Source organism: Vanessa atalanta, chromosome 26 (assembly GCF_905147765.1).
Source record: "Vanessa atalanta chromosome 26, ilVanAtal1.2, whole genome shotgun sequence".
In the NCBI taxonomy this organism is placed as follows: Eukaryota; Metazoa; Arthropoda; class Insecta; order Lepidoptera; family Nymphalidae; genus Vanessa; species Vanessa atalanta.
The window spans coordinates 3,544,597-3,561,228 of NC_061896.1; the positions used below are offsets into that span (position 1 = coordinate 3,544,597).

At 30.9% G+C, this 16,632-nt stretch overlaps 1 protein-coding gene across 1 annotated transcript; it reads left to right on the forward strand.

Moving 5' to 3' along the window:
* Nucleotides 1–2,347: 2,347 nt before the first annotated feature.
* LOC125073923 (cysteine-rich PDZ-binding protein) lies at nt 2,348–3,435 on the forward strand. Its single transcript, XM_047685032.1, has 2 exons — nt 2,348–2,616; nt 3,046–3,435. The coding sequence occupies exons 1-2, from the start codon at nt 2,444–2,446 to the stop codon at nt 3,173–3,175; spliced, it is 303 nt and encodes a 100-aa protein (XP_047540988.1). The 5' UTR covers nt 2,348–2,443; the 3' UTR covers nt 3,176–3,435.
* The last annotated feature ends 13,197 nt before the right edge of the window (nt 3,436–16,632 follow it).

Consider the following 16,632-nt stretch of genomic DNA (forward strand, 5'->3'; position numbering starts at 1 on the left):
TACATTTAAATAGTACTCAAAGTACAAACCAATCTTCGGTACCTAAGTACAAGGAACGTACTCGAGTCACCAGCGATAATGATTATAGTAAAATAGAGCAACCATACCACGAGCCAGTTGAACGAAACCAAATTAACTATAACATTTTAACGGATAGAGAACTGCTTGACATAATTTACGAATTAATTCTTAAAAATAAAAATTTTGACTATGATCCCGTTCCCAGCCAGTGTCCGTACAGGACGAATGATCAAAAAACAAATAATAATGAGCAAAAAAATAAAGATAATACACCTAAAGAAAACTCTCTTCTCAATGATTATGATCCGAATTTAAATTTTGATCATCAACACCAAGGTTATAATGAGGTAATTATAGTAAACGTTAATATTTTCAACTGTCATTTATTCAAAAAAGGAATCTTTTTTGTTTTTAAATCTACACATACCAAAGGAGTTTTGTGTATGTATACTAAATAATATTAATTGATATTAAACAATAATATCACGCTTTTATTGACAATATATGAGGTTTTAGCTAAATGTATTTTATTTAAGCAGATTGTCTAGACAATTGTATATTTTCATTGTAAAACAAAAAAATATCTTCAGCAAAAAAACTAAACTAAAGAATGTTTTTTTTTTCTTTTTTAAGGATCCAAACCAAATAAGGGTATTGTATCGTTTTCTTCTTGTTTTTTTTTAAAATTATTATTTTAGCTCTAGATATTTAAATATACTTAACCAAAACATTTTGAGATAAATAAGGATTTATTGTTTTTATTGGGTAACTTATAATACTTTTTTTATATTTAGGTACCGTTGGAAGCAATACAGGTAATTTTTTTAATAATAAGAAAAGAAAAAGTTTAAAAATGATTTTTTTTATCAATGAATGAGTACTAAAAGTATTTTGAAACATTTTTTTTTTCAGTCACCAGAAAATGGAGTATTGGGGGTAATTTTTTTTCTAATCTAAATTGTTTTCTTTTTTACAAAGAAGGTGTAATATTATATTTGGCACTACTAAAAATGCTCAAAACATATAATGCTTTACACTATAACTAAAAATAAAAAATGACATCTGACAGAAGTAAAACCTATTTGCATCAATAATGACTAACGTCAAATATAAGACGGTACACATCAGGTCGACTTTAAAACCTTCAAACTTTCACCTTAAAAAATCCAATATAATTAATCATCGCTCTCAAAGATTGAGTACTTCAACGTCGTAAGTAACGTTTAATATATAACTAACAAAATTATTTATCTGTTTTCAGCGATTATTTTTCCGTTTCGTAAGTTTTGTTTTCAATCAATACATGGGGTTCTTTTTTTAATTTTGTTGTTATGATAATATATTTCTTTTCAGGATCCCATCTACAATAAGAAACGTAGACATGGACGTAATTAAATATCGTAAATAAATTAATATATAATTCATGTTCATTTATTATTTTATTTAATCAAACTACTCTTACTACTTCCTCCCAATGTTAAAACTTATATAATCCCTCATAATTTATTCTTCTGACAAATAGTGATTACAAGCACTACGCTATGTAAAACATGGCAAGGCATGGTTAAAATTTCTTACCACGCCGATGTCTATGGGCAGTAATGACCAATTATAAATAAAAAGTAACAATACAAACATTATGTATTATAAATGAAAACTATGCAGAATTATATTACTAAGCATATTGACTGTACGGTTAATGTAGACAGCTACATTGAAATATACAAATTATGAACTATTAACCCAGTGTGGGAAATCTAAGCTAAAGCAAGTGTGAATTTGATCACTGTGTTATTGGTATGGATATTGATGTTGATAATTAGATAAAAGGCTTCTCTTATTTTATTATTAGTAATAAGTTCGCCAATAAATGAATGAAGATGCTTAAATGATTTAAAAAAAACTAAGTAAATATATGTATTTCGTTGGTCTTATAAAAAAGACATTAATAATAATAACTATTAACTTGAATTATACTAATTAACTGTTTATTGACATTCCTTTTTAACAATAATAAAATACCCATTTATTTTCTTATTAAATTTTAATTGTAGTTAAAAAATGCATTCAACTCCACACTCAACAGGCAAAAACACTACTCTATATTTTTTTTACGTAGAAAAATGTTATTAAGCCATCATACTTATTATTTATTGTCAGAGACAAAATTATAATAAAATTTCCTTTTCTTAACAGATACCAAATTTAATAAGTTTTTTGCGCATTCATTTTAAAGTTAAACAAACTTATATCTGTATTTCTTGTAGGTTTTATTATCTATGGCACTCCTTTCAAACTCAACTTCAAGTTTGTTTGTCAACAAAATATGACATATTAGAATATTTGCTGTTTAAAGGTTACTAAAATCTATTGATATTTCTTTGCATTATACACCTTTAAAAATTAAAAAAACAACAGTAAAATGGTTTGCGAAAAGTGTGAAAAGAAACTCGGACGAGTTATAACGCCGGATCCTTGGAAGGCGGGAGCAAGGAACACAGTTGAATCTGGTGGCAGGAAAGTTGGGGAAAATAAGGCGTTAACAGCTAAGAAAGGACGATATAATCCTTATACATCAAAGTTTTATGAATGCAAGTAAGTAATAACATTAATTTATAATAAGTAATGCCAAACCAGGAACCTTTTCATTGATGACAGATACCATCAATTTGTAAGTTATAAAAATAACATAAATGTTTTTGAATCGATTTGTAAAACGTAAATTCTATGAATAGCCATGTAATAGTTTTTAATTGAACCACGTGTAATATATCAATTTATTATTTAAATTAATTAAAAAAGAACGAATGAACGAAAAGAAGAAGTTCTATGTAGTGTTGTTACATTAAGAGATTTTATTTTCTTTTTACAATAATTAAATATATGTAAGGTTAGGTGGAAGATACTACCTATTAGGAGAATACACCATTTACCCTTCAATTCTCATATTTACTTCAGTTGCTGCTTATTATACTATTTGAGTAGAATAAAAACGATTAAACTTTTACTGTATTTTTTTTTTAGGATATGTCGCACCAAAGTCCATCAAGTTGGTTCGCACTATTGTCAAGCCTGTGCATATAAGAAAGGTATCTGTTCAATGTGTGGGAAGAAAATATTAGACACAGCAAATTATAGACAGAGTTCAACTTAGTTATAAGATTTTCAAATGGTTTAGACTCAATTTTTATATTAAAGTAAGTATCTAGAACTAAGCCCGGTAAACACAGTATAGTGAATAAAATGCATTTAAAGATTGATAATACCGTTATTCATCTTCATTGTCTATGAGTTATTTTACATTGATATTTCAAAGATAAATTAAAAAAAACTGAAAATATTATAAAAGTAACAAATCTGTGGGATTTATTTTTAATATTTCAAAGTCTGAGTGTAGTTAAGAGTACTTCTCAAGTAAAGTGAAAATATTAAATTAAAGATAGTAAAATGAGTCCTACTTAGTAGAGTGGACTGTGTTTACGACCACTTATAAAACACCTTCTAATTGTTGTAATTGTAATTGCTATTACTTCATATTTTTTTAAATACAAGTTGTAAATATTTTAAATAAATAAACAATTGACAAATATATAATTGTTTCAATATCACAACATTACATTACAAATTTACAGCCTGTAAATTTTCCCACTGCTGGGCTAAAGGCCTCCTCTCCCTTTGAGGAGAAGGTTTGGAGCATATTCCACCACGCTGCTCCAATGGGGGTTGGCGGAATACACATGTGGCAGAATCTCGTTGAAATTAGACACATGCAGGTATCCTCACTATGTTTTCCTTCACCGCCGAGCACGAGATGAATTATAAACACAAATTAAGCACATGAAAGTTCAGTGGTGCCTGCCTGGGTTTGAACCCAAAATCATCGGTTAAGGTGCACGCATTCTAACCACTGGGCCATCTCCTGTCAATATCACAAATCAACGTTAATTCTTAATATATTTTTTCAAACTCATTAAATCAAAATTTATCAAGCAACACAACAACACAGAGTTCTCATGTGTTACTCTCTGTTTATAATTCATTCATTGCTCAGTTGTGCATTAGAGTGTGTGCAACCCACATGGGGTATAAAAACAGCTGATTTTCTCATGATTACTATATATTTTATGTTTAGTAAGCTGGTTAATTTATCATTAATACAAATAACGACTGTAAATTGTTATTTAACAAATATGTTACTAATTAAATAAATTGAATTATAAAACTAGTTTTGTAGTGAAAATTATATTAAACATGATAAGACAAATCAAACCATTGCTCAAAACTAAAGGCAGGTACTCACAGATCATACCAGATCTTCTGCTCGCAAAAACAATCATATGTAATAATTGATAATGAACATAGCTTTAATAACAAGGAGTACCCTGAGTTCCAAACATGTTATTTTAAAACATAATTCTTTATATATTTTAAGTGTTTACAAACATAAACTCCGTTTTAAATATAATATTTACCGCCAAGTAACCTTATTGCCTTTCAAAATAGTTCAGTAATATTGGCTAATGACTTTTTCAACATGTATATTAATGTTTCAATATAATTTCAATTTACTTTTAAATTGAAATGTGATCAGTATCAGGTAGCTGTAACTTACGCAATAGCATAAAGCAAAGTAAGCTCACACTGTTGAATTAAATATAAAACTACCCACGGGTTGGAAAGTAAATACTACCGAGAAGAACCAGCAATAAACTCAGTGGTTACTTTTTCTATCATTCCAATTACAGATTGTGTCAATCAAGTACAATTAAATTTACATATATTCAGTCTAGAAATGAAAAAAATATTAAGACCACGCATTGTTAATCATAATCTTGTATTGAGTAATATGCCTTTTATGTTTTTTTTGACATAAGCTTTATTTTTTTTAATAGGCCTACGACCCGTACCCCAAAATGTGTGTGTGTAGGATGTATTTAATTTGCGAAGCCGAAAACTAGGTGTCATTAGTTTACCTTCCCTCATCGTGTCTATACAATTGTCATTGTTTCTTACAAAAATATTTAGGTATTGTAAAAATAAATCCCCTTTATGTCACTGAACGTGTCGACAAAGGTTATAATTAAACGCAAATATGTAGCTGACAATGACTATATTTCTTAAAATACAATTCGGTAACTTTTAAAATATCGCTTCCCGCGCTTGGTAACCAACCGCCATCTTGTTTTGATGCCCCCCTCCCAGCGGCCACCAGTGTGCCCAGTTCATAAAAAAATACATTTTCCCGGTAAAGCTACTTTAAATTTAGGATAATTATTTAAAAAAAACCTTACAGTATATTATTTTGAATGTACATAATATTGTTGTAATCATATTGTGAAACAACTGTAAATATATCCACTTTATCAAACACATCCCGAAGAGAGTCTCGACCTTCATGATTATAAATATAATAAAGACATGAAAGTAACCAAAGTATACAAAGTATATAATAATCGAGCAATATCAACATCAGTTAGGTGTCTAACTTGTACAATCGTGTAATGCTGCGAAGCTAAGTATCTATAGAATCCAGCCACAGACAAGGAGAGTTACATATATATCACTATTGCTTACAATACTTAACTTTAAATATTGCTTACATCTTACATTAGTTAAAAAAAATAGTGCGCGTGTTTTTGACATCTAGAACAAAAATATTTGTAAACCAAACATTGTATCAGAGCATTGTTTACATCGTCATGATTAGCTTTTTTCCAGTCAACATTAAATAGTAACGAGGTATTATCAGCAAACAATACACTATCACAAATACCTTTAACATAGAAAGGAATATATTTATATATAACAAAAATAAAAAAGGACCCAAAATTGATCCCTGTGGAACACCCATTCTTAATACAGATCCAGAATATAAACAGCTGAATCTCTGTAGGGATTGATAAATGACAATTTGTTTTCAATCCGAAGTCATTAATATACAGTAGTATTAAAGAAAATATTTCAGTATCTACAATCTACATCTAATATTAGTTTAAAAGCAAGAGCCTAGCCTTTGGTGCATTAAACATTTTTGAAGTTGACAGTATACCAGCTGAATTTTGCTCAATAAAGAAAAAGTAAAATAATAACTTTATAGCAGCTATAAAAATTTAGTAATTATTAACTGTTATCAATTGAATTAATAATTAAATATCATAGTTAATTGAATTGGTAAGAGTTAACAATGCATACCAATTATAATTTTTTAAATATTAAATATGATTTTGCTTTGGACAAAAGGTTTTTTAATATTTATCTTAATGGTGAGTTAACTGTTTCTTATGAACCTTCGTTCGGCTTATCCAAATGGGGTTAGAGATGAATGCCATCAGTATGAAATATACATGTATGTTTATGGTATCCACGAACCAACATTGGAGAAGCGTGGTGACATGTGGTCTAAAAGTATTTCCTCGAAACGATCAGAGACAATAGCCCAGCTTCAGGACATTTCTAGATAGCTACTTATCTATGACTGTAAAGCTAGAGGAAAACTGAAAATAGGTCGTATGAGTAATGATATATGCAAGATGGAAGTAAACGAGGAAATTAATGGACGTAGAAATGATTGGTAGAGCTCTCTCGCCCACTCCAAATAAATATCAGGTTGTGATAATGAAGTGAAGTTTTGTAATAACGCATAATTATGAATGAGAACAGTTTGACCAACATATAATATCAAATTTAAATCATAAACAAAGCAAATATTTGTTTTAGTCTTACAATCTCTGCTCTAGCAACATAGAACCGTTTGATGAAATTCTAATGTCGAACAACGTTGATAGTAATGAGATGTTGGACTTAATAAAAACCTTAATAAATAATAGCGACGTAAACTTGAATACGTGGAAAATAATCTTAATGCTTTTTATTGATGTGAGTATAAAGTATTCAACGCTAACTTATGCTAGGAAATTGAGTATACAATGTTTATAATTTGCCTGATTGCATTTAAAAAATTGGCTTTATTTGAAAGTTTTTCCTTTCTCTCGGCCTCAAAATCGAATATGACGGAATCCGTCTTGACCATGGAGATCAGCCGCAGAAGTAATTTGTGTGTTTTCACTGCCAATTCTGGCTGTATTTTAACATAGTTTTAAACTAAGATTTACAAATGTATATAGCAATTGTCAATATTTCTATGGGTACAGGCGATAGAAATAATTTCTGGGGCTTAGGACAGACAGATAACTTGACACGTAGTATTCATTGTCTTTAAGATTCATGAAAATCCAAATATATTTTAGCTTAAATCAGATAAGCGTAGGTTATTTATTAAAAACAAAAGTCCATATTTTATTTAGATAAAACAGTGCATGTACCTGCTTAATATGTAAGCGCGTGAAAGTTCTACTTCTTAATTTTATAATAATATAGTTATTAATAATATAATAATACTTTTAATTATGATACATGTATTTTTTCTTTTTTTTACCGCTACTTCATGACAAATTTAAATATTCAGCGCCCAAAGAAGTAAAACTTCAACATTATCTTAATAAAATATGACTATTATAAATACGAACTGTTTTTTAATAAATAATAAATTATTTCAACAGCCCAATCAAGAACAGATAATTAAAAATAAGCATCAAAAAGTCTTAAACGAAATCAATGCATTACGAAACCCATTTTTAAAAACGGATACGATAAAATTCAGTACAGATAGAAGTAAGAAAATTTTGAAACAAAAGTTTATTTTCGACTCTGATGACTATGATAGTAGTGACGGGACAGATGATGAATTAGTAAAACGTTCTAAAGGAAAATCAGACAAGCATGATACTAAAGCGACAAATGGTAATAAGAACAGAAACGGACTGTTGAGACTCATAAAGTGCGAAGAAGGAAGAGAAATATGCATCAAAGCCTGCAAAGAAGCGTACAACGAAACGTGCTCCGTAGAATCCTGTGAAAAAAACTATGAAAGAAAACACAAAAGATATTGCAAACGAGAATGTATAAAACGGTTTGCATAATTGCCGTGTCGACGTTAAATTGTACCGCGAAACGTTATGTGTACCTAATTAAAATAAACATTACAAAATATTTCGTTTGAATTGATTCATTTTCATTTAATCATCTTTTGTTTTACTAGTGTTTATTACAAATATATATCGTAATACAAATTTTATTATGTACCAAAATAGATGTGTATCGTTTCCGCAGACGTGATGTTTGTCGGCGGGTTACACACTGATAGAGTGAGCCACGCTTGGTAGCGAATGAATTCTGCCGGTAAGGTAAGGCAAGGAAAGGGATGGTTTACTGCGAAAACGTTATGTAGCAGAAGGCCGCATAGCGGGAACGTTAGGGGTGTGCCTTCTCTGTCTGCTCTGTTAAAGAAGACCGGGGAGAAGGTGTCGACGCTATGCGCTCCTTTTCCACCCTCCGCATGCGTCGACGGGGGCCTCTTTAGAGACTGCTGGTTTTTTAGTAGATATCTGGCGCAAACAGTACCGGTTACCCCCTCAGACCGACCGACTTCATATGGAGGAAACGCGTAAGACTGGCGATATACCTACGAAAAAATGCGTCGGTACTTCTGATATATTTGTCCCTAATTTGATTCATATCCCTTTTTTGTCTGTGTGTTTTTATTGCCAGACAGCATCACACTCTAAATTTCAGAAATACAAATTTATGAGGACATATTACTTAGGATGTCAAGGTTGCAGCTTTTCTCCTGGACTTTTGTTTTACTTTGTAAGAACTCTAACATAAGCTTCACGTTTAACTAAAGAGATTTTTTTTTATGATATCGGTAGGAGGACGAACAAATGGGCCACTTTATGGTAAGTGGTCACCATCGCCCATAGACAATGGCGTTGTAAAAAATATTAACCATACATCACCAATCTTGGGAGCTAAGATGTTATGTCCCTTGTACCTGTAGTTACACTGGCTCACTCACCCTTCAAACCGGAACACAACAATACAGACTTCTGTTATTAGGCGGTAGAATATCTGATGAGTGGGTGGTACCTACCCAGACGGGCTTGCACATAGCTCTACCACCAAGTCAATTAAATATTATTTTTATTCATTTTATGTGTCTGTTGTGTCTGGTAGTATTTCTTACATCAATAAATAAATAAATATTAACATGCATCATTGCGAAATGTACTAAATTTAGAATTAATTAAAAATCTTATTAAAATGATAAGAAAAACACGTTCCGTAAACAATAAAATGGTTACTTTACGTGACGATACAAAATGTTTGCTAGCGAAATAAAGTGCATCATTATATTATTAGTTACAGTGAGTTTTAAATTAATGTTCATTACATTCTGAAAATGTCCAATTCAAAATTGATTTTGTGTTCCTAATTTTTTATTTTCTTTCTTCTCCAACGTCTTTCGTTTTTTTTTTTAAATTACGAAAGCAAACGACCAAATGTGCCATCTGTTGGTAAGTGGATACCTTCGCCTAAAGACATCAAAGCTGAAATAAATTTATAAATCAACCATAAGAACTAAGATTTGTTGTTCTAGTTTGTAATTAGACCAACTCACTCAATATTTAAATGTAAACATGAATGAATTAATATTTCACAGACTTTAACTAAGTCCTACCATCGGTAAAACAAAAATGGTTGAATTCAAATAAATTTCTTTTTCGATTATTTTAGCTGTTGAGTGTGTCTTCTCACAGTGATATAGAACTGTCTTACGAAGGAGAAAATGCAAAGAAATATTATAATTATATTTTGAAATCATTAGTAGGATTAAACGAGAAACGCGTCGGCTATTTAAAGAGGCTATATACGTTAAATAATTACAATTTTGGCAAGGAATCTTTGAGAAATTTCATTGAGAACGCAAAAGGATATAATGACATAAAAAATAATATAAACGTTATATTAAAAGGAATAAATAATATTGTAAGTATTTTTTTAAATATATATTGTGTTCTTCTATATGTGTGTATGTCACTGAATTCCTCCTACACAGCGGGACCAATTATTATGATAAAATGTGTATGTTTAAGAGTGTTGTTTAGATTTGATCAGGGAGATGACGCTGTGTACGTCTTCCAGGATTATTGCCAAATAAAACTCATTAAATCACCTAATGTATCTCATACAATTTGAGGCGAATTTATCTGTTTCTTTTCTAACTTTTTCTTGTTTAATTGATCGTAATAATTTGGTATAGAGGGTGCCTGTTACCTAGACAAGAACATAGGCATTTACGTTAAATATGTAAAGCCGTTAATTAATTTAATAAGTACTTGCTGAAGGAATACTTTCTAAGTCCTAATAGAAAATATAAAAATATTTAAGAAAATTACTTTAAACTTAACTATTTTGAAACTTACCTACTAACTGAACTTATCATTATCTAAAAAATTGTCAGAACAATCTATATGCTGGAATCTGAAATCTGTTTTTTTTTATTTGCTCTCTTTATTTTTAGGCAAAGGAAGATCCTAAAAATGCCTTATATTCACATCGAACATATAATTTAAACATAAGAAACGACAATCGTGATAGTAATCTTAATGTAAAACAAGAAGATACAAGCTATGAGGATATCAGTGAGACGAGGAAAGATGAAGACGAACAAGATAACATCTCTGAAAATATAATGTCTATTACTGATGGCAACATCAATAATGCATTGAGATATTATTTCTTTGTCTGTGGCGGTTCAAGAAGGAGATGTAGGAGAGCGTGTCGAGGATCATATAAATATCTATGTTATCGCAACAATTGTACAAATACCTTTAAAAAGAGTATGAAACAGTCGTGTAAAAAGGCTTGTAAGAAAAGGTTTTAAACTAAGTTTTTATTTCAAAATAAAGAACTCGTTAAGTTTATTTATAAAAAATAATTATTCTTTTCTTATTTATTCCTTACGTTAAGTACCAAAAAAAGGTGATGTTAGGAAGTTATCAAATAATTAAAAAGTAGGATTGTCTATGTCTGAATATAATTGTCTTTGTTTAGTTCTAGTATCTATTATATTTTACTCTACGCCAGAAAGCTTTTATGATTAGTATACAGTACATAAATAATTTAATAAGTGTCAATAATCAAGGTAGATTAGACCTGAATATACGCTACTAAGATTGCGAAATGAGATGGTCCAGAAGTATGCGGGTTCAAATCCGGCAAAGCACCAAAGATTATTCCTATATTGAATTTATATTTATGTTTCATCTGAAACTATATTATGTTTCATCCGACTCATATCGCATGAAAATCTTCTATATGTATGTATATTCGCCAAGCCGCATTGGATTAGGGTTGTGAATTAACTTAAACCTTAAAAGGAGATCCCTTTACTTAGGAGGCTTTTAAATGCGAGATACCGATACGGTGTTGTCGAAAGACTGTATTATTTGGAACGAAGTTCTTTTACGCAGCTTACAATAGAGTGAATAAGCATTTTTTTTTGAGTCTGTTACATTAGCAGCCTGTAAATTTCCCACTGCTAGGCTAAGGCCTCCTCTCACTTTCACCACGCTGCTTCAATGAGGGTTCGTGGAATACACATGTGGCAGAATTTCGTTGAAATTAGACACATGCAGGTTTCCTCACGATGTTTTCCCTCAACGCCGAGCACGAGATGAATTATAAACACAAATTAAGCACATGAAATTAAGTGGTGCTTGCCTGGGTTTGAACCCTCAATCATCGGTTAAGATGCACGCGTTCTAACCACTGGGCTCTGTTATTTAATACATAAAATACAGCGACAGCAACTTCGTTCCAACGGGGTGTCTGACACTTCTCGTTTTATATATTTTAATACTAGAGTTGGCAAACGAGCAGACGTTGTCAATAAACAACGGCATCCGAATATCAAGAATAACATCGTTTTGAAGTAGAGAATACAGAAGAAAAAAAAGAAAAAAGATATACATCCAAACAAATCATTTTTTTATGATATAAGTATTCGGAGATGCAAATATACACCACCACCTTATAGTAAGTGGTGATCACTACCCCTAGACATTGATGCTGTAAGAACTACTAATCATTCCGTTCATCGACAATGCGCGACCATCCTTGGGAAAAAAGATGTTATGTCCCTTCTGCCTGTAGTTACACTGACTCACTCATCATTCAAACCGGAGCACAACGATACTAATTTTTACTGTTCGACGGTTAAGTATTTGACAAGTGGACGGTACCTGTCCAGACGCTGCGCTGTCGCGAAGCCCTACAAATAAAAAAATTAATTCACTTTTAGTACTATAATAAAAAAATATATAATTATAGTTGGGTTTTAATTAAAAAATTATAATCATTGATTTCATCATCAGATAAACAGAAGAAACGCACACACGTGAATGATACTTGATTTTTAACAATTGTTTTTTTTTCAATTGAATTGTCTGTCATAGTAAATAATTAAATAAGGCAACGATGTTTATTATTACGAAAGTATTATTTTTATCAATTCTCATGGTACGTATTTAAGGTATAAAACATTAAATTCCACATTTAAAAAAATAGTCCTCCCGATTACGGAAATAAGAGGATATTTTTAATATTTATATATTTTAATTTAATATTACTCCAAAGTATTTCGGTGCTCAGAATCACTTGAGATACGATTTGACTACAGTTTGTTTCCCTTGATGCGCTTGAAAGCGCTTCAACGTTTCCCACTAAAGCGCTTCCCTCTAACAATTTAAATTAATTCACTGCTAAAGGAGATAATTATATTAACCCTATTTATTGTTGTTATTTATATTAGCTAGCAATTAACTTTACTTTTTTTACTTTACGGAAGAGGTTGTGTTGAACATATTCTACCGACAGACAGCAATAGTTGTGGGAGCCAGTATAACTACAGTCACATCTTAGTTCACAAGGCTGGTAGTAATTGGCGATGTCAATAATGTTTAATATTCAGCGCCTATGTCTTTGGTCGGCGGTGACCACATACCATCAGGTGGCCCAGTTTATAATATTGGTAGGCATCTGACTACCAATGTTATAAACAATAAACAACATAAGCATTAACATCCCTACTTATAAATATTATTTAGTTAAACACTGATATCATTCTGTCTATCATTATTAATTCGAAAGAATAAGACATGAGTATTATTTAACAAATTGTAAAGTTACTTAATTTTTCTACCACAAAAATCGCCCGGAATCTATAAGTTGGAAACGTATGCACTCCCGGTCCTCGGAATGTACGTAAAGCCGTGGGATCTGTTTGAACTCTTTCTGGCCGTACCATCGAATAGGCTATTTGACAATGCGAAAAATAAAGTGTCAGTTATTGTAATCAGTATATATTATGAGTTTAAAAATCGATATTTATTAAAGAAAAGTGGAAGAAAATAATTAATTTGTTCAAAAATCCATAAATAAAAATGCATTTTTTTAAACGTTGACAAACGTTGATGACACAAAACATGACACAAAACGCTCCTATTATGAGAGTGGAGGAATCCTGAAAGAAATCGGACAGGACGACATTATGATAAACAATTAATTATATTTAAAGTAATATAACTGTATGTAAAACCGTAAATTAATATTAATCATCTTAAAAAATTACAGATTCTTGAACTGAACTGTCTGAATCAATACGGAAATTTGAATAATATTGGTTGGTTAAAGAAATTACTAAAGCCTCAAAATAAAGTTACGGCAAAATTATTCGTTTTGAATAACTTAAAAAACGGTAAAGGTTTCTATGTTACACTGGATGATGAAATTACACTTAACACTGATAGAGACGAAAGCAATGATGTTATAGATAATACTGACACCATAGACAAATCGCTATTTTTTCGTAACAACAATGAATTATCCGTAAATGAAAGCGAAGAAGTAAAAAGTTCCGCAGACATACAAACAACAGAAATAAAAGATTCTTCTGTTGATGATAGCGTTAATAAAGTTCATTTACGAGGGTATCGTAGTAGAGAAAAATGTATCAGAGCCTGTAAAGATGTCTACTGGGACTTATGTGATTACTTTAGATGTGAAAGATCATTCCGTAGGAAGATTAAAAGAAGCTGTGAAAGGGCATGTAGAAAAAGGTTTTAAACGCACACTTGTATTTATGGAAATATTACTTTAAAGTCTTTGAAGTTATTGTTGTTTTTTTTTTATAAATTTGCCTGAAGTCGCGTATATTTGTATCTAAACTCTATTACGAAATTTCACTATGGATTTGCAAAAAAATGCCGTTTTGAACGGTGACGAAACTGTTATCGATATTTTGGAAGTAAAGTTAATGTGGAAATAAGTAGTTAAGTGTAATAGTGTTGTATTATAAATAAAGATATATTAATCATAAACAATATTGCTGAATTATAAGCAAAGGTGGGCATCAATTCGTTAATCGTTAATTAACGAAGTTAAGAATTTGCTGAACGGATTAACTTTTAAGTTAACTTCAAAAAATGTTAACGCTCTTGTTAACTTCCGTTTAATTGAACTTCCGTTAACTTTAGTCCGTTGCATTAGTCGTTTTTTGACATGCTGTCGTTCTTTTGTTTGTTTGACGTCCAGAAGCCAGAAATCTCTGAAAAACAAAGCTCAGATTTGATAAGAACATGGCTGGACACGAAGTCAAAAGAACCTTTTATGGATGCTGCCTTTTTAGGTGAACCAGTGTTAGTAAATCTTTTATTAAATACTTCTATCCCATCTAGTGCTGCGGTAGAACGTCTTTTTTCTACGGGCAAAGATATTTTACGGGCATCATTCATATAAGTTTACCGAAACTGAGCAAAAATATATTTTTACTTTAAAATTAATATTATAAGACGTACGTAAATTTTGTGTAATTTTGTTTTTACCTATACGTTATTTCATTTAAAGAGGTTTTAGTAAATATGTTCCATGCATTTATGACGACCTCCATGGTCGAGTAGTGTGTACACCGGTTTTCATGGGTACGCCACTCCGAGGTCCTGGGTTCGATTCCCGGCCGAGTCGATGTAGAAAAAGTTCATTAGTTTTCTACGTTGTCTTGGGTCTGGGTGTTTGTGGTACCGTCGTTACTTCTGATTTCCATAACACAAGTGCTTTAGCTACTTACATTGGGATCAGAGTAATGTATGTGATGTTGTCCAATATTTATTTATTTATTATTTATGCATTTAAATATAATTGTAGACATCAGTAATGAACTCATCAAGGGTCCACTTTACTATGCCATTCATAGGGGATTTGAAAGGCGATTACGTAATCAGTAATCATTTATTGACTTTTTGAATTTTCTGCTAAATTTATTATTTTTTTATAATTCGTGCTTAAAATTCCCCTATAGTCCTCCATAGTAGTTAATACTAAGTATTAAATTCTTATTAAGTATTAGATATGTTCAAAAATTATAGTGAATATCTATAATGTCTATGATATTTTTCTGTTTAAAGTTAAAACATGAATATAAATGAAGTACGACCTGTCTGTGTTTCTAGGATTTTTTCAAGTCACTTAATATTATAGTACCGCAGTCCTAAACTAAATAAAATGTACGAATTAAGGCAACATTGTGCCTGGAATTAATGCGTGAGCAATGCTTCGCGTAGTTAAAGTCCGGCGAGACCAAGGAAGCTGTTTTCGGTCAAGCAGAACCGAGAATGACTTCGTTGACATTGCTAATCGCATGGTCATATTATTGTCGGGTTAACTCTGCCTGTGGTACTACGACTATTTATTATAGTCCAATCTTTATTTTTATCCTCGCTAAAGTCAATTTTTAGGATTTATTTAAATTTAAGAAGTAATTTTGACAAGGAAGATTTAAGACGCTCCATCAATCCACAAATCGCTGATCCGTCGCGATTTGTAAAAGATTTTTCAGCAGATGTTCACCGCATTCAACGCCTACCACGATTATAAACACAAATTAAGCACATGCAAATTCAGTACTGCTTGCCCAGGCTTAAGCTCGGAATTATCGTTTGGGATCCACGGCTCATAACATAACGTTTTTTAAACGAATAATTCTTGAATTTAAATTTCGAATGAGCATAAAATTATAATTGTAATGCTACCAAATGCAAATAAATTATAATTGAAATTCAAATAATAGAACGCGTCATTTTAATTCAATTGTTTTTTTAATACTTTGTATTTTTGAATACTTCATACATATGTCGATAATCTGTTCAACATTTTTGATATTTTGTTTATATTTTCAGAAATTAGGTTTTGCAGAAATCTATCTCCAACCGAGAGATGATTTAGATGTAGATGCTTTTAAATCGAATGGTTTTGTATATTTATTGATTCGTCATGTAAGTATTAAGAAATTGTTTTGTTTTTTTAGTTACAACTTACAGCATACATCGACACTATTGTTATAAATACGGACGTGACTTTTTCAGTCTGTTACTCTTTTATGGGTAAGCTACCGAACCGAATTTGATGTAATACTGTATAAAGCGAATTTGAATCTCAAGATAGAGCCTCGGATTTTTTTACTTAAACCCTAAAAGAAGAACGTCGTTGGCGATAACTAGTTCTTTATAAATTTGAAAGAATTTAGTTTAGCAGCTTATTAAAACTATCTAATCTATGATGTACATACATATTCTGGTTATAAATAGGTAATCTACGTGCTATCATTTTCATACCTTCTTATTCCTTATTAAAAAAAACAGACACTACTTTCAAATT